The 23,586-nt window shown below is 39.1% G+C and overlaps 1 protein-coding gene across 7 annotated transcripts in view; it reads right to left on the bottom strand.

The window, feature by feature from the left end:
• LOC129732172 (RNA-binding protein Musashi homolog 1) overlaps nucleotides 1-23,586 on the bottom strand; it is an 83,113-nt gene that overhangs the window by 55,629 nt on the left and 3,898 nt on the right. For 5 of the 7 annotated variants that reach the window (XM_055692753.1, XM_055692755.1, XM_055692756.1 and 2 more), the window contains exon 2: nucleotides 15,961-16,298. The exons of the other annotated variants lie outside the window; for them this stretch is intronic. In XM_055692753.1, the coding sequence (XP_055548728.1) occupies nucleotides 15,961-16,058 (98 nt within the window). In that variant the 5' untranslated portion in view covers nucleotides 16,059-16,298. The remainder of the gene's footprint in view (nucleotides 1-15,960; nucleotides 16,299-23,586) is intronic. 7 annotated transcript variants of the gene reach the window in all.

Below are 23,586 nucleotides of genomic sequence, written 5' to 3'. Positions count from 1 at the left end.
TTGATATGTTAATGATTTTATTATGGCGTCATATACTTAAAATTGTGTGAAAATGTCTGATTTAGTGCCAACTGATCGTCATTTGCAAGAAGGGTCACTTTTCGCATTCCGTTCAAAGAAAACGGTAACTAAAATGCATCGAGAGTTGAAAAGTTTACGGAAAAGCTGCTCTAGGTGAAACAACATATCGCGGTTGGTTTCATTGCTTTAAAGACAGCAATTTCGATGCTGACGATTGTTCACGTGAAGGAAGGCCAAAAACCTTCGAAGACGCTGAATTGAAGGAATTTCTCGACGAAGACCTATGCCAAACGTAGGAACAGCTTGCTTCGGTATAAAAAGTTGCCTGCCAAGCTTTTTCCGATGGCATGCTTTTTCCAAAATAAAGTTGCATTTTTATTTGAAAATAAAAACAGCATGTTGCATGTGAGACTTCATACAATGGATTATTTCAATAACAATAAGGACACCACATTTTTCCACTGAAAATTGACACATGTGATACTTGAGATGGATTTAAACGTGAAAGAATGAAAATGATGTTGTTATTTTTGCTTTGCAGTTTCGGAATTTTGGAGCACTGGTTGAAATTTAGGACTAACTTGTTAAAATATGTTCTTAAGTTATAATAATTTTAATATAAAATTCATGTAATTTATAAATAATTTTAATATACAAAATTGTTTCAAACGAACTTTCGACGTAGAAGAACGTCTTCGCCTACATCCGGATGTAAAATGAAAATCTAAAAATGGAAAAGAGGAAAATATGTCCAATTTCAAACGCTTATGAGTCGGTTAGTTTTCAATGATTTTCCTATGTTCTTCCATCAATTAGAAAATCATTTATGCACCCGCAGAAAATTGTGATTTATTTGAACTATTGTACTATTGAAAATTGGCAAGCTTTGTTGAAACGCAGATTTTGACCGACCACTGATTGGCCGCCACTCACTGTTTTTTTTTTTTTTTTTTTTTTTGAAAACTACCGGCAGAATATCATACCTAGTTACCCGAGAATGCACTCTCCGGGCTACATAAGAGCTTGCTTCTGCTCAAATCAATCAGGTCACTAGTGAATGGCCACTAGAACGGTAGTAACTAAATCGCAGCGGGTAGGTGCAGGGCCACTAATTCCTCCAATAAAAGCTGTCTTTGTGCGGTAGCGGCAGCATCAGCGCATTGACCAGCACTTTCACCGGTGAAAAGCTCTGCTGTATTTCGGCAACACATGAATGTTTTTTGACGTAGGACTACGTCTATCTGGAAGTTGGGTGCCTAAGATCAAAAACCAAGAAATTCAACCATGGAAAATGTGGTCAGGGTTTCAGCGGTTATATTTCAGTCATTTTTTATCAGACTATCGAGGTTTTGGCATCAATCGATCAGAATTTTTTTACGATTGAGTAACAACCGACTTCACTACTTTACTTTTCATGCACAGCCGAATAAAAGAATACAACTGATCTGACTTTGGAACGATCTGTTGTTGTTGTTGTTTTACTCGCTCTATTACACACGCTACGCCTACTGGAAATTTATGAAAGGTACCATTCAAGCATTTTACCATAATTTTTATTCCAAAACCGTATCGATATCATACGGATGCTAGGTGTTGATCATGAAAAGGAAGAAAAGACAGAATAGTACCGGTCATCTCGTGCCGAGTTTCACCCGTAAATCTGGCGGCTGTTAAGGAGAACTTGGTATAAAAGGTACCATTCAAACATTTCACCCCATCATTTTCATTCCAAAATCGTACCGGTATCATACGGACGCTGTGCTGGTCGTGGAAAGAAAGAAAAGTACTGGTCATCTCGTGCCGCATTTAATCCGTATATTTAGTGGTTGTTAAGGAGAACTTGGTAGCTGCAAAAATGGCTGGAAATTCTGCCCGAAATAACCAGAGAAGCAGAATCATTGGCAAATGGCAATCCGAAATGACACCGACACCTGTTGGTGCCCAAAATTATGTAATTGAAGTGGCTAGTTGAATTTGTTTTGTCACAAAACGTCGCTAATAGTGGTAAAAACCTTGCAAATAAGCTATTATCGAGTTTTCGCTTTCCTAGAGTTCATTTTTCGATCGCGGCCGGAGCAACTTTTCAAAATGTTTTACTTTCCTTGCCATTTCCTATTTTGCTGCGCTCCGCCCTTTTTCCAAGGAACTAACGAAACCTTGATATAAAAGGTACCATTCAAACATTTTACCATTGTTTTATACAGTATATCGAAAGTCTTCGAGAAAATTGTTCATAAGTTGTTATATTCAGCTGTTCGTCACGTAATCTCTGACTATCAACACGGATTCGTGAAAAAACGATCAACAGTCTCAAACCTCATGTGCTTTGTGACAAACGTTTTGAAACGTATTGAGAAACGTGAGCAGGTAGATGCAATATACATCGATTTTTCCAAAGCATTTGACAAGGTTCCGCACATGTTAGCTGTAGAAAAAATGAAACGACTTGGCATGCCTGAATGGATAACCAATTGGCTATTATCATATCTTACGGGTCGAACAGCCTCCGTTCATGTCCTAGGAAGCCATCTTACTGTTTTCACATACCTTCCGGAGTACCCCAAGGTAGCATATTGGGACCGCTTAACTTCGTACTATTTGCGAGTGACATCTGCGACTCCATCGCCTCCGAAAAATTATTGTATGCAGACGATCTTAAAATCTTTCGCACTATTGCATCTGTTTCTGATGGTAATGCCCTGCAGCATGATGTAGACAGCATATTGCATTTGCGCCTTGTGAACGGTATGGAAGTGAACACGGACAAATGTTACATCATTTCGTTTAATAGGCTTCGAAGCCCACAACACTTTACGTACAGAATAAACGAAAGAAATTTGATTCGATGTGACTCTATAAAAGATCTTGGAGTCTCGATTGACAGTAAGCTACGATTCGACGAGCATATTACCACCGTTTCGTCTACAGCATACGCCATACATGGTTTCATTCGACGGAACACCTCGGATTTCGAAGACATCTACGCCCTGAAAACACTCTACTGCTCTTTGGTTCGCAGCATTTTGGAATATGCCGCCCCTGTTTGGGCACCGTACAACACTGGACTAATTAATAAAATCGAGAGCGTCCAACGTTCTTTTGTCCGATACGCTTTGCGCCGACTTCCATGGCAGAATCCCTTTCACCTCCCTGCTTGTGAGCATCGTTGTCAGCTGATAAAACTAAGCTCACTAGCCGAGCGTATCGCAAAGGTTACTTATTTATGATCTACTGATGAACACAGTCGACTGTAGTTATCTTCTTCAACAATTAAACATCTACGCGCCCCATCGTCGCTTACGCAACCGAACGTTTCTCTGGACTCCAACCCACCGCACCACGTATGGCCAGCATAATCCGTTAGATTACAGTTGTAGGCTCTTCAACGAAATTAGCCACGAATTCGACTTTAATATAAGCAAAACTAGATTTAAAAAAGCTATTTTTCAATTAAATTTAGGTTTAATTGTCTGTACTTTATTATACTGAAGACTAAACAATAAACAAACAAAATCATTTTCATTCCAAGACCGTACCGAAGACACACGGACGCCAGATTTTTCTATTAGTTGTAGAGTTAATTTATTATTATAGTATATTGATATTTATAGTATCGCAATGTCTCGTCTTATGAATATGATGTATAAGCGCAATTCCCAGAAGCGTGCGAAGGATCGGCAAAAGACGATTTCTTCGAAACATCGAAATATGGAAAAATACCGTAGTCCTACATCATGCGGTCGTGCCTTGTATACCACCTTCCTACTATTTGGATGCTGGTAATCGAAGCCTGTTACCCACCGAATTTTCAGCATAAAAGCAATTTTCCACTGTGTTATCAGAAAAATGCCTTATTCCTACTGTCAGGGATAACACAGAGATACGATCAACATCATAGCAATGTTAAACTGAAGAACAAATTGTCCTTTTCAGGATAAATTAAATACTTAATTGAAGAGTTAATATTTTCGTTCACTAGCAGCGGAACCTGCAGCAGATAGCTTCTAGCAGCGGTAGTGGTGGTAGCAGTGTCAACGGTAGGTGTAGTGGCACTTCTTCCTCTTATAAAAAATACCAGAAGGGTTGTGTGCTAAACCACGACCGCAAGGTTGACGTAGAACTATAGAGCATTCGGGAGTGATAGCGAATTTTTTGAACGGTAGACGCTATGGTTACGATAGTCTTTCTCATATCAATGTTAATAACCTGCATCCAACACTAATAAAATTGCTCTCTGGAAATAATGCGGCCCTGAAATAATTCAAAATGACAACTGGGTCGTTTTATGGCCTATGAATGTCACCAGGACGATACGGCAATACTCATATAAGATGGTATTTGCGCATCTCTGGTCATTTTTCAGGAATCGAAATTCAACATCTTGAATTTTAGAGTGACCGTAAATCACCCTAGATGCCATTTTGAATCTTTTCAGTACCAACACATTATTTCCGGAGAGCTATTTCAATAATGTTGGATAAAAGTTATTGTTATTGATGCAATGCAGGTAAGGCGTCGTACACAAATTGCGTAACGCTAAAAACCTAGATTTTCCCTCCCCCCTATGTAACGATAGGTAACGTTCGATATGACTCCCCCCCCCTAAAATGACGTAACTCTGAACAGCCGGACCCCCCTTCAAAATTTTCTATTTCAAGCAAACATCACAGTTACGTAACTATCTCTACTGCCCCCTACATCAACCTTACGGTCGTGGCTTTGAGTACAACCCGTCTGTTATTTAATAAAGGAAATTTACCGAGCCATATAATTGTGGTGTTTCTCAAGACAAATCCATTTCTTTTTTTTCGATTTTGTAAGCTTGATACCAAACAAAACCACAACTGACCTCCGCTTTCGTAACATTAGATGGATTAAACAAACAACTCACTAAGACTCCTCCTTACATTAGAGACACCCTTCAAACACCAGCCATCTACGACAGCACTAAGCCCCCAGCATGGCACTACCAGAGGCACGTTGAAGTATTGCGGACAAACTTGCCAGAGGGAATAAAACTGGCTGGGCTTTTACAATCTCCTCCGGAGTATCAGTCTAAAGTGCACTGCAGACGACGTGTCAACGCGGCACTAAACGCGCAAACTTTTGGAACAGATTTTTAACTTTTCCTATAATTGTTTTTTTTTTTAATAGTAACACACATACGGTTGGACATGCATTATTATTATTAACGTTGACTTGCTGTTATAGTTCCGTGAAACTAATGGTGGCTGACGTATCGCTTGAAGCGAGCTTCATGCTGTACAAACACACAGACATACACACACACACACTGTATCGGTGGGGAGGGAACTTTTCGCTTCCTTGCTTGTCTACTTCAATCAGTTGCCATTCGCTTCTGGTTGTATTCCTCTAGGTTGACTCTCAAGAATTCTCTTAGTACACAGCAAACACACTGTGCAGCAGCAACAGCGTCAAGATACAAAAGATTCTCATCCGAGAGCTGGTCAACCCGATACGTATATGTATGTATGTAGGCATGTACTTGTATAGGACACGATAGGCTAACGCTTTGTGTACTGTACTGATTACCAATGGAATTATTTGTATTACTCTTATGACCGCCACTGCTCCTGTTCAGCAGACGGCCGATTGTTGTTTCGACCCGGCAGCGGCACATTGTTTGATAGTGAATTGAAATGCCTCCACAGTAGAACAATCTCAACCAATCCCATCCGAACGGAATTGTAATCATGGTGAACACTGGTTTTTGTTGGTGTGAAGTAATCCTTCTCGGATGAAAGGATGCTTTCAGTTCCGGTATTCTTGGTGTTAATCAACTAGTTATGATTACTAACGGGTATCTTAAGTAGATATTCATTTAGCTGGAAGAACAAAGCCAGTGGAACAACTAGCATAACTCTGCTTTTTTTCTTTAATGAAATAGCGGTGTATTTTTCTAAATGAGCACCAAATTCTCATACCATAAACTGGATGTTGGAACATTATCAAATTTTCGAACCAAGTTTATTCCGAAATCGAAAATAAAACGAAAAGATTACATAACACAAAAACTAACCAAATGTCAGCTGCTTATTGTATCGTGCAATCATGCTTCCTGTATCTTTCAAGCGACAGAAATAACCTCTATTGCCCTGTGACGTGCAAAAGCAAAAATTGATACTCCAGAGTGGCTAAGAATCAGAACAACGCTCGCTTGTATTGCCCGAGAGCCCATATGAATGACCTTACGGCAAACAGTGCAAATAAGAAACCATTCGAGACGCTGGTGAATTAATAAACGAAGAAACCAGTTTGCTCGATGTCTTCAGCTTCTACCATTATACGTCAAGTTATCAACGCCATTGTCCATCAGAAAATCTTTATTCAAATACATTGCCCGTTCGAATGTGGTTCCCGCTGGAGACCGTAGAGCAAGGTCCTTCGTTTGCTTTGCCACGCTGGTACAACGAGCGGCGGCGGCAGCCACCGGTAATAACGTGACCCCTTAAAGTTCATAGCCTTTTCTCGCTAAACATCCGAACAACAGTGATCAGATGGTGTGCGCTGCCTCACGGCTCGTACACAGGTATAAAAGGGTACAACCACCCTGTGCTGCTTCACCTTAATGGCTTGAAGCCAGCTGCTGAAGCATGTTCGAGTTCTTTACCGTACAGAAATAGGAAACTCTTGTGGATGTGGTGCAATGAGGGAATGGTGCAAACATCATTATATACTGGTCTGCAATAAGAAGCGATTTCAGAGGAAGGCCAGATACCTGGCAAGAAAATGTGAATTTCTTCGTTTTTTTTTTATTTTCACAATTTCCAGCCAGCAGCAAAGATCAACCGTGACCAAATGTATTCTTTAGATGAGCGTTCACCATGTGACAAGGTTGTGATGATAAGTAGAGTTCCATTGATCCCTTGAACTTCATAATTCGTAAATCACGTTGCTGGTTAATAACTGAACTGATAATTATGTTGAACAATCAAGTGTTTGAAATGAAGTTTAATTAAAACTTAATTTACTAGCCACATCATTCCATAGCTAGAAGTGATCCATGAAAAAAATAAAAAGCTTACTAAAACTGTAAGCCCAAACGCGTTGTGTTGCCTTCCCCCATAGTAACAACAGCCATAAAACCGGGTGCCTTCTTAGCAGGAATTGAATTGAATATGTGCGGAATCACATGGACAACCGTCCGGACGCCATAGAAAAAAAAAGCTAAAGAAAATCAGTATAATGCCATCAGCTCATGAGAAAAGCGATAATAGATTTAATGTGTTTATTGCCAGGATCGAGTTCATGAAAGAGGGTATCAACTGAACACGCACAGACCGAACGAAAATACTATGCATCCCTTCCTAATTCGATAGATGTTTGCACTCCCAGGTAAGCAAACCTGTTGGGGATTTTTTTTTCGACATTCAAGTGAATGATTTGCATGTACAATTCGGGGAACCGGTAAGCCAATTTAGAGTGCTTGATCCCATAACTTTATATTGAATTGCGGTTTAGTCGGACCAACCGACGTGAATTACCGCAACATGCATGGATGTTTGATTGGCGGTTCGCAACAATCATTGCGCCATTTTGAATTGCTTGCGAATGAGACTCGAGAACTAATTTTTGATTACACTGCTGTGGTATTTTCGTCTCATTGATCAGAACCACTCCAGTTTTACCCTCTTAAGTTTGGTTTTCGCTCCTTGAGAAAAAGTGATGTTGTACATTTGTTTAGAATACAAAATTTCGCTTTGCGTTCCCAAAATTGGACTGTAAAATGTTTGTGCCAGAAAACACTAAATTTGTATCCCAAATTTGAGGTACGACAATTCTAAGATCAGAAAATCGTAGGGTTTGCCCGGTCACATCGAAATAAATAAACACCAGAATGTTTATGGGAAAAAAGTCATGTTGGGATAAAGTAGGTGTAATCTATTACGAATAACGATTCCGGATTTACGGAAACCATATAAAGGCCAATGGCTCTTTCAGCCCCATATACTAAAAATAGATAAATTTTCCAATCTTTGGCCGGTTCAAGATCGCAAAATCGGTCAAGAATTGAAGAAGTAAGAAGCATTTCATTTTGGTTGGTACCCGGGTATCCTGCCGAGTACTTAATCAAAGCAAAGCAAAGCCTTGGTGCTACATTCCGATTCGGAACTCGACCTTCTGTTTATCATACACAGACTTCGCAGCCAACTGTCAAGGTGAAACCTCATTGAATCCAAAAATGGCCGACTTCAAGTCACCACTTCGAAATTTCAAAAGCACAAGACTCGGAAATACTCATTGCGTTCCCTATGAAAATTCTATTTTATGTTTGCTTCACCACAGCAAACATAAAATAGCATTTTCACAGGGAACGCATTAACAATTTCCGAGTCTTGTGCTTTCGAAAATTCGAAGTGGTGACTCGAAGTCGGCCATTTATGGATTCAATGAGGTTTCACCTTAAGTCTACAGGACAATTGCGGGGCTAGCGCTACGATCCTACTGACACTAACAGTCTCTCCCGAGCCGAGGCTCGAACCTACGACGACTGGCTTGTTAGGCCAGCATCGTACCTCGAGACCAGCTGGGAGCCGAGTACTTACGTGTGTTAAAATTGCCGAGTACATAACGGTTAAGACAATAAATAATATTTCCAGTGTAATATTCATAATTAATTTAATTTCTGACTTTCTTATCAAAATTTTTCGTAAAATGATACGAATTTTTCCTGATTGTTTTTTCAGTTTTCTATGATCCCTGGTCTTTATGATCGGAAAAAGATCCCCTGACCCTGACCCTGACTTAATCAGAAATCTTTCTACTTTTGAAGTTGAAATTTAGTTAAAATAAAATCTTTCATTGTTTGTTAGATAGGGTATAAGCTCTATTATCGTCAGGTTTGTCCAATTACCGTCCGAGGGTTAATGAGGTCATAGAGAACAAATTTTTGGCAGGAAGATACTCTGCATTGTGTAGAACCATCATGCAAGAAATTATTGCTCTGGGACATTTACCCCCCGGACGATAATATGTAAAGGAAACATTTAAAATATGTTTGGTGTAAGTTTCGTATCCAAATTTTTGATTTTTTAATATTTCCTTTTTGGCAAAACCTTTTTTTTGCATTATCTTGAAAACTCTAAAAAAAGAAGATTGTGGGGCATAGAATGTCATACACAATCGGCTCATTGATTCACTTTTACACTTTTTGTTTTGCCAGTGATTAGTATACCTTTATAGGAGGAAGTCAAAACATATTTTGAACTTTGCACCAGGATTAAAAGAATCATTCTTGATGGGATTCTTATATCACGTCCCTCAATCCAATTTCACCCTCATGAAGATTAACGGCGTTATTCATATCGCGTTACAAAGAACATACTGTATTTCCGAGAGCGGCGTTCGTCGTTCTAGCTTTACCGGTGGATACGAGGCAGGTATAAAGTTTTTTTCAAGGAAGTGTCGAACATGCGTGGCTTCTCCTGTAGAGCGTTAAATATTCCTGCAACCGTCATGTCACCGTGTTTTGTCGTTCACGTTTTGTCGCGATGTGTATGCATATCCACTCCGTAACGAAAGGAAGCACACACCAAGCGCAAGACGGTACAGCTGCTGGGTACGCAACGGAAGGAAGAAGCCCCACCAGCATCGTCAGCCGGTCGGTCGGGTGGTGCCTGAACTGAGCGCACTGCAGCATTCGAAGCCAAACATTGAAAACTTAAAAGCGTTCTGGCCGCTCGCTTGGGAGAGGGGAGCAAAACTTCACGTGCAGATGTTATACATACACACGCTCACGGTCCCCTTTCCGGCTGATGATGTTACTTCTATTGCTGCTGTTGCAATGTGAGTGGTAAACCTGGCCGGTCACAGGGAAAAAACCCAGCCTGTCATTGTGGACGCCATTTTAATTCGATTGCTAAGAATTGCACCAACCAGCAGGCGACCGTCACTACCTAAGTCTGGCTCTGATCGAGCGGTTTGTACCTTCGTCCTGCGAATAGTATACTCAAAGATGTAAAAACTGTTTTCCAGCTGTTGCTGCAGCATTCGTTGATGCAACAACATTCGCTGATCGCATACCGGAGCGGTGTTCGAGCACATTGACTTCAAAGACCGGTTAATTATTGGTAGTGGGCTTTTATCTGGATTTGAACAAATGTAATTTTTGGAAACCGCGCAAGATTTTTTTCTATTGCACTTAGTGACATCATTGAGATGAATAGCCAGAAAAAAGATTATTAAGATGTTTAAAACTGTTTAACTTATTAATCTACAAGGTAATTAAAAATATACACCTACAAATAAATATATTTAGCACTGGAAGAGCCGTCATTAATGGTTGTACCGGTAAATTTACGCATTCCTGGCGGTGCTGCCAAAAACAGTTTTGGCTAATTAAACGGTTTCGAATAGTTCATTTCGTTATATTTGTCACCGTGAAGGTGAGAAGCACATTCATCATCAGCATGGTTTCATGACCCAACAAGGTTTCCCTCGTGGCGCTTTTGCTGCGTTCTTAATTCGGGCACTAATATTTAAAACATAAGTTACATATCGAATAAACATTAAATAGGAAAGAATTACCTTCGAAATTGGTGTAATATAATACCATTTTATTTATTTATTTTGAATGGAAAAGGGGTCAAAAAACCCATGTTCTAAATTTCAACTATTGTGTAATTATAACCACCGGTAATATGTACAGTAGCATCTCCCAGCTGGTCTCGATGTACGATGTACGGCCTAACAAGCCAGTCATCGTATGTTCGAGTCCCGGCTCGGGAGAGACTGTTAGTATCAGTAGGATCGTAGCGCTAGCCCCGCAATTGTCCTGTACACTTAAGGTGAATCGGGACGTGGTCGCGATCAACTCGAATTTTGCAATCTAATTTTTTCTTGATTTATGAAGACTACGTACATGAAACTTTGATCAATTGTTAACACAACTGTTGCATGCCTGAAGTAGCAATTTGAGTGTTGTTTATTTAGTGGAAGCCGAATTTTTTACGATCAAAATACAGAAGTAAAAGGAACTCTAACCTCAAAATTGTATAGGAAAAAGCCACAATCCCGTTTCACCTTAACAGTCGGCTGCGAAGTCTGTGCATAGTAAAACAGAAGGTCGAAATCCGATAGGGAATGTAGCACCAAGGCTAATATGTATTGTATTTTTTGACATGCTTGTAGTGGCAAACTGCTAACAACAATTCAATGACCCAAAATTTTGAACAATTTGACCAATGTAATGGAAAATTTTTGTGCATATCAGAAAGAGACCGTACAGCAGTGCCTCTAATTCCTCAAAATCATTAAGAACGGGCTATTAATTTGTTTCACAGATCATTCAGTATTTTACAGCTGATTGACAAGAGTTTTTTAAAACAGAAATGTTTTTTGGGTGGTTATACTCCAGTAATTTTTTTAGCCGGTGTGGTAGCAACTATACTACCGTGCACTTTACAATCACTGAAGTTTGATAAAAAAAAAGTCGAACGATTCTATGACCCAATCCCGATGCAAAGTGGTACTAGAGCTCAATCGTAAACTTTTTGAATAACACTTCAAAGAATTTCGTTAACACTCGGCGATATCGTGCCTGTAGTGGTTTTCTATGCAAACGAAATTCATTTGACAAGGCACAAGCGTATCGTTGTTGTTGAAGAAGCAACAAGAGTTCTCGTAATCTGTCTAAATCAGAATTAACTCTATTTTCTTCAAACCCAAATCCAATCAAACCTCTTACTCTGAAAATGATTTCTGCGCTGTTACACAGCTTCACTAATAGGTAAACAAAATCATCAACAAGTTCCGAAACGTCAACAGTTACAACGAAATCAAAGTTTAAAATTTATTTATTTTCGTTTTTTGCTTGACAAGTTTTTTTTATTTGCTAACCATTACAGTCACTGTATTACGAAGACAGCTAATATACGTATTTTATTTAGCGTATATTTTAATATTATAAAATCAAAAAAAAAAAAAAATACTTCAACGAACAATGTTCAAATGAAAAAGAGATTCTTAATAAATCTTAGTAAATGGACCAGAAATTCATAAGCATTCACTCTTACAATAAAACAATATCGCACGCTAGCCTGGGGGGCTAATGCGGTCTCGATCAACTAGATTAGTTGAGGGAATACGTTATCGATATTGTTTTCGGCACATTTTGCATGTTGTAGGATAAGTACAACGATACACCGTGCCCCAGTGCTGAGTCGAGAAAATTTCCAGCTCGAAAAGACCCTCGACCTGACCGGGAATCGAACCCGACATCACAACCGTGTGGGAGAGCTAGCCGACCGACATCGCTAACCACAGAACCACGGGGACCACGACATTCACTCTTACTCCTTTATAAATTTGTATTTTTAGGAATTTACTCTCTCGATATTCTGCCGGGTACGATTATTTAGTGAATATCGAACGAAGATCAAATGAAACAAAAATAACCTAAAACTTATAACCGTTGCAAGAATGTAAAATTCTTGTTGAGTGATTCATGGTTTTTATGGTAACCATATTCTTGAGATAAACTTTTAATCGCCATCAGCAGCAGCTGTGCACTTTTTTCTTGATTGCACGCGAATAGAAGTTGTGTACCGCTGCAATGATAGACGACGAGAGACCAGCAGACCAGAGCTCTACTCCACATATGGTATGCTACTGTTGCTTTTACCAGCATGTTTTCTTTCAAGACATCAGTTTTTATTACGCTCTAACAGCAGGTTTTGAGAAAAAGGATTGTTTCAAACTTTTCGAAAAACCTTTACCTTCGAGACTCCAGATTAGTCTAAGTTCATGGAAGCAAATTTAAATTGATCTATTGGGACGGGCAAACTCTGTCAGTTTTTTATATTGATGTGGAGAATATCACAGAGAATGGTTGGTCGTTTGATGTCGTTTGTGCTCGGAATGTTCGCATGTGATTGGTTCATTGTTTGCGTAGATTTGTTCTTGAAACTTTTGTCAATTTTTACCGCTTAGCAATGACATAATATTGATAACTAGCGTATTACAAAATTGTTAAATATTTTATCTATCCAACAACATACTGGTTATTGTTATCCATCATGTGGTTATGCTGTTATTATCGTTTGAAATCTGACGGAACATTTGTCATTCTTTAAGGCTATTCAATTTTAGTATGTAAGTATGTTAATATTACAGCTTAGCCTAAAAATAAGAACACTACTGCTGATGTTAACTAGAACGCGTGATTAACTCTGTCTTTTTCGACAGTGGGGCACCCAAGTCAATACTCTCAGTTTCGCTGCTCTCGCTGTTCCTGCTCACTCGTCTGTGATGAAGTGATGAATAGTGATGAATTACGCTTCGGTTCTCCAGTACATGATATTTCAAGTGGGACCTCTTTATTGCAAAAGTGGCAAAATGCTATCTGGCCGGCATACAGAACACAACTCAAAAGGGATTCCATGGGTTCGAATTTAACGTAGCTAGGTAATGGTCGTTGCAAACGCATTCACAATATGCGTACTGCCAATTTTTTTATTTATCGTATCTGGAAGACACGACTTCTTTGTATGCCTCTATTGGCCTGCATTGGATCAATGTTGTTGTTAAAAAATCGTTTTTATTATTATTTTTAGATTTTTGGTTTTCTTTTTAAATAAAGCTGAATTGGTCAAACCGATGTAGGAAGGAGCATGAGATGTGACCATCATCATCATCATGCGGATCGCATTCGGTTCAACCTGGATAGGCAAATCGTGCACCCGAACTTCAATGACATCATTACTTGTGAAAACTTGTGTGTTTGATATTGCTTTGACTAAATTAAATAAATTTTACGGCTTCCGTGAAATGTTATTAAAACGCAATATTGTACGTGGTGCATCTGTATCGCCTGGCAGAGACTGATATCTAGTTTCAAATGGTCTCTGAGGAATTTTTACTTCTTGAATTGAAGTTCTTGGAGGACATACCCGTAAATCTACACAGACACATTTTTGGAATAGCGTTATAATAAGCTTTCATTAAGTATTCACGCACGATGAGAAAAAAACTCAGCAAAATATCAGCAAATGAAAGCACTGCGAACAAAAATCTCGATCGAACAAAGGGAAATAAATGTGTATTGTTCTCGCGGTAAGTAGCACTTGCGACTGTTCTGGCTGGAAAACGAGCACGAAATGATACCGATTAAAATGTTTTACAGAAATTCAGAGAAAAAATTAAGTCAATTTTATCACATTTTTTTAGAAGATATATTCATAACATGCCGGTTGGATACGACAAATTTCATAAAATTAAACTCACATCGGCCTGTACGTTACGTTTAGCATGAGTTTGATTATAACGCTTCAATAATAATAAAAATCTGACAGTGTAGATTCAAAAACGGAAAAAAATCGCGAACTCCTGAATTATGATTTATTCTTTAACCCATGACACATGCCTAAAAATGTAAATTGAGGATAAATATAAATTGAAACAATGTTTTAAAACATAAATGACGAATTAAAGCAACAATCCATGTTGATATTCAGCATGACTAACTAAAATTCCAACAAACGATCGTTGAACGAGTGTCAGTAATGTTGCACGACTGAATCCAATAATAATAGCGTTGCTCAGCACACTAATAAATCTGTCTGCTTAGTACCGCCAAAAGGCATTCAGCTATTCCTCTGCCAATAGCATTATCTTTCATTTGTGATGATATCTAGAACCACAACAGCGCAGACCACAACAAACAAGTTTATCATTCCCGATCTCAAGTTTCAACGCATGTTAGAATTATAATTAAGAAACATTCCTAGATTCAGTGCACTATTAAATTAGTGTTTGATTTATTTTTACGAAATAGCTTTTGCGCATCCAACGCAAAATAGTTTCCGTAATAATAGAGTGATTTTGCATTTTTTGAACGTTAGCTTCTTTATTCTGGTTCCGCTACCTTTTTGTCCTTCACAACAAAGAGTTCAGCAATTAGAAAAAGAATTTCTTATTGCTAAATTCTTTGCTGCGGTTTTGCAATATTATTCGGTTGTCAACAGGTACAACAATCATTAGTAATTTCTGTTTGAAATTTTGGCCTAACGGTCTTATGTTCCCTATGGTTTCAGTCAAAAATATAAAGCAGTAGCACATATTATTACTGATGTAAATAGGTCCCAAGCATTCGAATTACTCACTACATGAATCCTCGAAGTAAGTTACAAAGCTACGCCAGACCTAACAACAAAATGTTCAAACAGTAAAAAAAACATCACACCGTTGCTTTCTACAACACCACCCGGCCAAATTCTCGGGAACAAAACAACTCCAACATTTGCAGCAACCCAACAGTGTTATAAACAAACCGCACTTCCGCAACTGTCGGCCACCTTCGTCCCGCGGCTCGAATCAAAAATCATCATACAGAACATAATAGCAGTAAAATGGATTCTGCTTGTCTCAGCGAAACAAATGCTTCACGGTCGGACGTACAAATAGGAAACCGATCAGTTCACATATTAATAGGCAACCAAAGTACGATAGCCCAGAATAGGAAACACAGTCCGAAATATCCCATTGCCATAAAGAGAGAATTTGAACAGCACCATTTACGCTAAGAAGATCATATGTGGTGAAACTTGAAAAACAGAATACAGGATGAAACCCTTGGTGTATTCGAAGTCTAACAGGCACGCTCACCGTCAGCCGAATAAGAACAAAATTTCCATCGGTTTCCTCTTTGTTCGTATTCCTGGACTTTGACTTGTTTCATTCACCTGTTTCAGTTCAGTACACCAAAAAAGTAGAGCCAAAGTTTGAATGCAGGTAAGTTACGGGCAGTGTAACGAAATAATTAGGCCTATTTCCCAAAGAGCCATGTTGAAAGCGAATACAGAGAGTTGTAGTAATTGTTGGTTAGGAAACAGATAAGCAAGAATTTGGAATAAACTGAAGAGAGAGTGAAAAAAAAAACAGTAACAACAATGCGTTGCAAATTTGGAATATGTCACAAACCTTAGATTTTGCACTGGGACTGCAGCAGCACCCTGTATCGGCGGAGGCACACTGTATGGGAACATTTTTGCGGCGGCGACGGGACTTTCAAACAGCATTTTTTCTTATTTGGCTAATATTTTGTGGTTGGTTTTCGTATAAGGATTGCTGCCGATTTTCTACGTTTTGTTTTGATTTTTTTGGTGTAGTATATATATATGAACTGGTTGCCAGATTTTTCACTACTGTATATGCTTGACTTTCACACTACTTGCAGTTTTCAAACACTACGAAAACACTAAACGATCTCTGGTAGTATAGGTATGTACTCGCTAGTTAGGTTCTGCCGTATCGGATTGCTATATGGTAGTAAAAAGAAAAAAAATACACAAAATAAAAACATAAACTAGAAATCAACTGCTATGTAAGTAGATTAATCTTAATTCAAGTCTTGCAATCATAGATAATTATTAGTGGTTTCGAGAGAGGAAGAATGTTTACTCATTGTAATTAACACACAAACACTAAGGCATACAAACTAGTGCTAAGAGACAAAGATTGCCGGAGAGCGCGGCAAACGGAGCAGTCTAATGGCTGAAAAGTAATGAGAAAAATAAATAATTTAGTGGTCAGATTATTCCGTCGGGGCCGTATTCAGCTGCGGATGAAGCGTAAATATTATTTACATAAAGTGTGCAGCAAAATAAATAACAAATAGTTGGATAAAAATATAACCGACGAAATAAGCGCGAGATTTGTCTATTTGTACATAGTTGATCACTGTTTCGTATGTTGGAAATAATCGTCACTGTCTAATACCAGCCCTAGTGCTTCATCGCAAAAAAAACGCACAGAGCGATTTCACGCTACTAAGCGAATCGATCCCAACCGGACATTGACAATTACGCTGCGAGTTTGTACAATTGTTTGGATACGTTACAGGTACAATTTCATGATATTAGATTATCATTCAAGATTACGATTGCCTTTCCGAAAGGCACTAATAAAAAAAACATGCACTTTTCAAGGTATTCAAATCAAACACTTCATTTTTTCGGCAGATGAGCAACACACTTTCTAGAAATCAATTGTAACCTTAAGTATGAAAATTTAATCAAAACGGGCTATGACACATTGAACAAAAAATAAAAAATTGCATCATATCGCGTGGAATTACTCTCCATATCCAGATTAAATGCCATTAAAGATGTGTGTGTTTACTCCGGTTTAGAAGCGTGCACAAGTGGTTAAACCACGATGTAAGGTACGTATCTCGGTGTAATCTATCTTGTTCGGCGATTACATACACACAGTTCACTGATCGACTTGCACGAAACAGATGAAAAAAAAAAATATCACGACGAAAACAAAAGGCGGTATTGAGATTTTCTTCCCACTGTTTTCAATTAATGCATTAATCATTCGCTGCTCGGAGGAGAGCTTTTTGGCGTTCTTGTTACACATTTTCATCCAGCAAGGCAGCAGGCAACGTTATTTTGTGCTAATTTAATTTTCTGCTTAAAAATGATTAATCGGGGGGTAAGTTAAGCTTCGTCGCTGGAGCAGGCAGGAATGCCACACGCGTAAAAGGTTAATGGGGGCGCCCTCTTATGTTATGCAGCTAACGTTCGGTACAAAATTTCGCCGGAGGTTTTACCTAGTGAGCTGAAATCTAACCGCACCAGATACCGTCCTGTTAATTAACGTCTCTCTCATCTGGCAAAGTTACGACATTGGAAAACCGCCACCTAAAACCGAGCCACACATGAATGCAAACACACCAACAGCAGCAGTCTGCCGTACTTGTGCACCGGAGTTCGTGAGGTGGCGTAAATTATTTTCCGTAATATGCTATTCGGAATTAAAATACGTTAGTAGAGCATCTCATTACCGAGGCTATAGTTGAGTTGGAAATAATTAATTTAACTTGGTGATTCCAACAAATTTCACATCCAGATTTGTTTTCTTCGAATCACTTGTGTAGAACAGTGAAATGTGATGATTTTTTAGTCGAAAAAGCTATTCTTTTCAACACGGATCACAATTTCGACTCCCAAAATCTACCAATATCAATTAGAGTACTCGTTTGAGCCGCGAGGAAAAACTGGTAGTTAGAACACCTGATAAATTAAAAAAAAAGTTTGGCGCTCGAGAAACAAATCAACGTTGAAGGCCTGCAAAAAAGCATAGAATTTTCCAGTTAGGCACTGTTACTGTTTGTTTAACATCGATTGTCGAAATAGGGATGTGCGTGTGTGTATTTCTACCATGGTTAGATCCATTAGAAAACGGAACCATTAAAAATTCAATATCACCTGTGGAGTGTCCTTAGTATCCCTTCAGTGTCTAGAAGACTGGGAAAGTGACTGGTTTTTACCAGTTCGTGATTTTTCTTGCTGTGCATAAAATTTCCCTGGAAACCTTAATAATTTACCCTGAAATGCTCAGACATTGCTACTTTCAGAAATCTCAACTGATAAATCATACGTCGTAAAATTAGAACATAAATTCGCTGTGAAATATTTTTGACAATTCGGAAATTATAAATTAAAAAAATCAATAACAAAGTTTTTTTATAAAAGAAACTTTGTTTTATTTTTCTTTATTCTAAATTTTTGTAATCCGAAAGCCATTACAATGGATGAAAAGAAATAAAAGCTCAACAAACGACTTTGTAGATTAGTTTGTCTACCAGCTGCTAAACTATGAAAGTTGAGTTATATCTTTTAATACACATATTCCAAGTCTTTCATCAACTAGCTTGCTTATGATCTTGAGATTACTGGTTTCATGTTTCATTAGGTTTAAATATAGGTTCCACAGACTGAGGCCGTTGCAGGAGACCTTTGTTGGCGAGTACCAATGCGGTTTTCGAGGGGGACGCTCCACGACGGACCAAATGTTTACCTTGCGACAAATCCTCGATAAATTTCGAAAATACAACTTGCAGACGCACCATCTTTTCATAGACTTCAGGGCAGCGTACGATTCAGTCAAGAGAAATGAGTTATGGCAGATTATGATTGAACATGGCTTCCCAACAAAGCTGATTAGGCTAGTTCGTGCCACCCTTGAAGGATCTACATCAAGCGTCAGGATAGCCGGTGAGATATCGGACTCGTTCATGACGTTAGATGGTTTGAAGCAGGGTGACGGGCTGTCGAACTTATTGTTCATCGCATCGCATTGGAAAGTGCTATACGGAGGGCTGGTGTGCAGAGAAGCGGCACCATCATTACGAAGTCGCACATGCTTCTCGGTTTTGCGGACGATATCGACATCATTGGTATCAACCGTAGAGCTGTGGAAGAGGCCTTTGGACCTCTCAGGAGGGAAGCTGCGAGATTAGGGCTCGTCATAAACTCTGCCAAAACGAAATACATGGTGGCTGGCAGAGTGCGTGGTAGTCCGTCGGAGGTTGGTGCTGCGGTGGTGCTAGATGGGGAAACATTTGAAGTAGTCGACGAATTTATTTACCTGGGAACATTAGTGACATGTGACAACGAGGTTAGCCGTGAGATAAAGAGGCGGATAGCAGCCGCAAACAGGGCCTTTTACGGACTACGTAACCAGCTAAGGTCCCGCAGTCTGCAAATCCGTACTAAACTTGCACTCTATAAAACACTGATTCTTCCGGTGGCTCTCTACGGCCATGAATCATGGACGCTGAAAGAGGCTGATCGGCGAGCTCTTGGTGTTTTTGAGCGTAGGATTTTGCGTTCAATCCTTGGCGGCAAACTAGAAAATGGTGTTTGGCGCAGACGCATGAACCATGAAGTGTACCAGGCATACAAATCGGCGGATATAGTCAAGCGGAAAAACATGGCAGGCTTCGGTGGGCTAGGCATGTAGCGAGAATGCCGGATGAGCGTCAAGCGAAGGCTATATTTAGCAGGAATCCCGATAGAGGTCGTCGACTTCGAGGTAGACCCCGCACTCGTTGGATGTGTGCTGTCGACGAGGATGCACGCGAAATAGGTGTTAGGGGCGATTGGAGGATAGCAGCCCAAGACCGAGGGACATGGCGACGTATTCTGGATTCGGCACTGGATCGATAATCGGTCTGTCGCCTTAAAACCAAAAAAAAATATAGGTTCGCGGCTTCAAAGAAAAAAAAACTTGGAAGTTGTACTGCCGCTATTCGCACAACAGTCCTATGTAAAATTTTATTATTTTTTGTTTTGGTGGGAATCAGTGACGTCTCGTCCTATTGTGCACTACGTGCACTACACCAGGTGTTGTTGGTGGGGGCTTCATACCAATTTCAAGAATAACTAACAAAAATCAAAAGCTGAAAAAATCCATCAAACAGTATCAATGATCAAATAGTATTGCTCACTGTGTACCATTTCTAGCGCACAAAATGAAAAAAATACCTGTGACCCACTCCACCATAATTAACTCTGGAAATCAATGAGTGATGCGAACGAGAGGCATAAAAACAGACCAAAAACCTCTCTGCGCCGTGCACTTATCAATGTACACAATATTGTTATGTATCTACATACAGAGCGTGTACGCGTGTGGCCAATGGATTTGGTTTACAAGACCGATGTGTTAGTGTTGATTCCGTGCACTCCCGTCAGTGAACTTGAAGAGATGAGAACAAACACGGAGAGCGTTGAAATTTGACAACGTTGTACACTCTCCGGAAGTCGCATGCTGCTTCATTCAAGCATTGAATGCAGCTTCATTAGAGAAGGGTAGGTGGGAAATTGAGTGAGGCCCTTGCCATGCACTATGCGGCAAGGCGTGTCTTTTCCCACGGTGAGGAATAATATTAACAATGAAAACGATCACGCGCGTCCAAGCACATCCCGAACTGTTTTGACGCAATTCGCGTCTCGTCGCATTCTGCATGACGAGGACCTTAAGTCGGTGTTAGTATTGGCTACTCTCGGTGGCATTGTATGTTACACACACGCGATGTTGTATTGCCTGGGTGGTTGAATGGAATGATTTTCTTTCAGTACTTCCCAAGAGGCAAATGCAGTACTTCAAAATAAATATGAAGGGGCATGCAGCGAATTTCTAAGAATAAATCTGGTGTTTGAAGACGATATTTTTATAAATAAATTTGATTCTTTTATGACAGTTAATGATAGATTTTTAGAAAATATGAATATTAAATCAGATAAATGCAATGCATGTGTTTTATTATGTACATTTCCGGTGATGGCCACTGGGGAAGGGGGAGGGGAGGGGGTAGGTGTTTGTATGGGATAACCTTGAGTGCACAGTCAATATCCAAATCCACAAGACGCCACTGGTGGGAATGGGTCCATTTTGGCATGCTCTTCAAGAATAGCCAATAGAAAAGACAGTTTTGTTCCCCACAACCTTGATTTTTATGTTCTCTGGATGTACTGCGTTTTAATTATTAGCATAACAGTCCTAGGTTTTCCTTCTACCTTTTCTCAAAATTCTTCTTGATGAACTTTGAAGTGAAATTGCCCTAAATATAAAGAAACCATGAATTGATTCAACACTATTTCGTATAATTGGGGTAAATACTTCAATCGCGTTTTTCTCGACTGCTCACTTATCAACATAGGAGTGTTATACTCAAAGCGGCAGTGTATTCTCCACAAACATCAATAATAGGAAGCAACAAACTTAACGGATCTAAAGTACAACTAAAGTCAGGACACAGGGCCGCAAGTGCATAAAATTGGGCGCATTGCATGCTTATGAAACCTTTGTCTGCGTTGTATTGTTTCTCATAATAGGGTGTTTTAAGGGTAATTATATTATTTTTTCTTTTGATAAAAAATATCAAAAAAAATACATATTCTATTGAGTTTTCTTAATTTAAATAGCAAAACTATTGCAAAATCGATTTCGAATTTTAACAACTGTAAGTGGTTTTAAGACATACCCTACCGTCAAGAAATCATGACACAGGGAGGCCAGGTCACTTTTCAAATATTTTCACACTCCACAAATAATGTCTTTATACATAAGAAATCTGTAAACACGGTCCCCGTTGAAAGTTTACAAAACTTCCAGTGACACATTAAATCGAGTGAGGTTAATCAACCGACTATTAGGCTTCCACTTATCCACATGCGCTCAAATGTTTTCAATATTAAGACATGTCTTCACATCTGTCATCCCTGTCATGACACGTAAACCAGGGTTATATTCCCCAAAAGCCAACAACAGCAATGTCACTATTACAAACAAACTATTACTGAATGAATAAAGTTCACTGCCTTATTGCAAGAAGTCAACCAAATAAAAAGCTTGGTTATAAAAAGCTTCCATAAAAAAATTTCTTCCTCTTTTGACACATCGCTTCGCAGTCACATTGTAAATGTTCCTAGGTTTCTCTGTCTAGGTGACAGGCGTCATCTTGCAATTTACCAAGCTATTTGAAGTAATATTTACTTGAGCAGCAGTTCGTTACAAAGCCCCTACACTACAGGTACAGAGGTCTTTTTTGGATATATTGAGTAGTCGCTGGGTTACTGTTTTGCTGGGTGATTTAAATCTTCTCGATTGTCGAACGATTCACTGTTGTTTTCTTCATCTATGATTCACTGTTTTCTACCATTGATTTTTCCCAATTTCTTAGTTCCATTTTGAGGGCACCTTCTGAGATCCCACAAAATGGTTCTGATCCTATGAATGGTTGCATTGATCCATTTCTTATAAACAGATCCGCTCCCTCATTCTCTAAAATATCCAATGCCCAGGTACAGGTCGGACTTTATTACCCTGAGTATTGAAAAAATGTTCACTCCGGATCATCGAATTTTCCGGATAATTGAATCACGAAAAAAAATATCATATCAAATTTGCAATCAACGAACCTAAAACAATTGTTTTCTCTTAATATTTTACTCTATGATGCAGTGGCGTAGTCAGAAAATATTTCCTTGGGAAAAAGAGGTGAAGATTGATTTTACTTTAACCCGTTCTTAGAACAAGGTCTTCTGAATCTGCACGCGATAAAATGTTTATTTTGGCATGCACAGATTTCGAGAAAACCGAGTTTGAATTCACCAAAGTACGTATTTTCATGGATACCGGAATTGCTCAGACATCCACGGTAGATTTTAACTAAGCTCTTCGATTTTCGAGTTCTTCATTTTTAGAGTAATGTATGCTGTATCCAAAAGTATTGAAAAATTTATTTCAGCATGCAGGGATGTTGAGAGGCCATGATTCTCGCAAAAACCAGCGGCGTGGTACCTCTAACAAAACTTAGAGCAACTATTCTCCGTGAATTATATTCCAAGTTTTCCTAAATCGACCGTGGCAGTTGGACATGTCTCAAACATGCCGGAGAAACAGAAACCGCGACAAATATCCCAAACTTTTATATTCGTTAAAAAAAGTAAAATCTCAAAATAAAAATTAAAAACAAACAGAAAATCGTTCCGAAAAATCGAGTTCAAAATTTCGGATCATCGAATCCCGGATAATCGGGCCCGACCTGTACCCAGAATAGGTTCACTTCACTATTCCTAACCGCCTAATGTAGCAATTGAATACAATTCCAAACCAATTTTGAAGAACAGGATGCGGATTTTAGTGTCGTTAGGGCAGCTTGACTATCCGAAAATATACAGATATTTGCAGGTCAAGTTCCCTGATATTCCCCAAAATATAATATAAATTTCCCTGATATTTTTCAGCATT

This window comes from Wyeomyia smithii, chromosome 3 (genome assembly GCF_029784165.1).
Source record: "Wyeomyia smithii strain HCP4-BCI-WySm-NY-G18 chromosome 3, ASM2978416v1, whole genome shotgun sequence".
Lineage (NCBI taxonomy): Eukaryota > Metazoa > Arthropoda > Insecta > Diptera > Culicidae > Wyeomyia > Wyeomyia smithii.
This window is presented reverse-complemented; position numbering and strand designations above follow the sequence as displayed.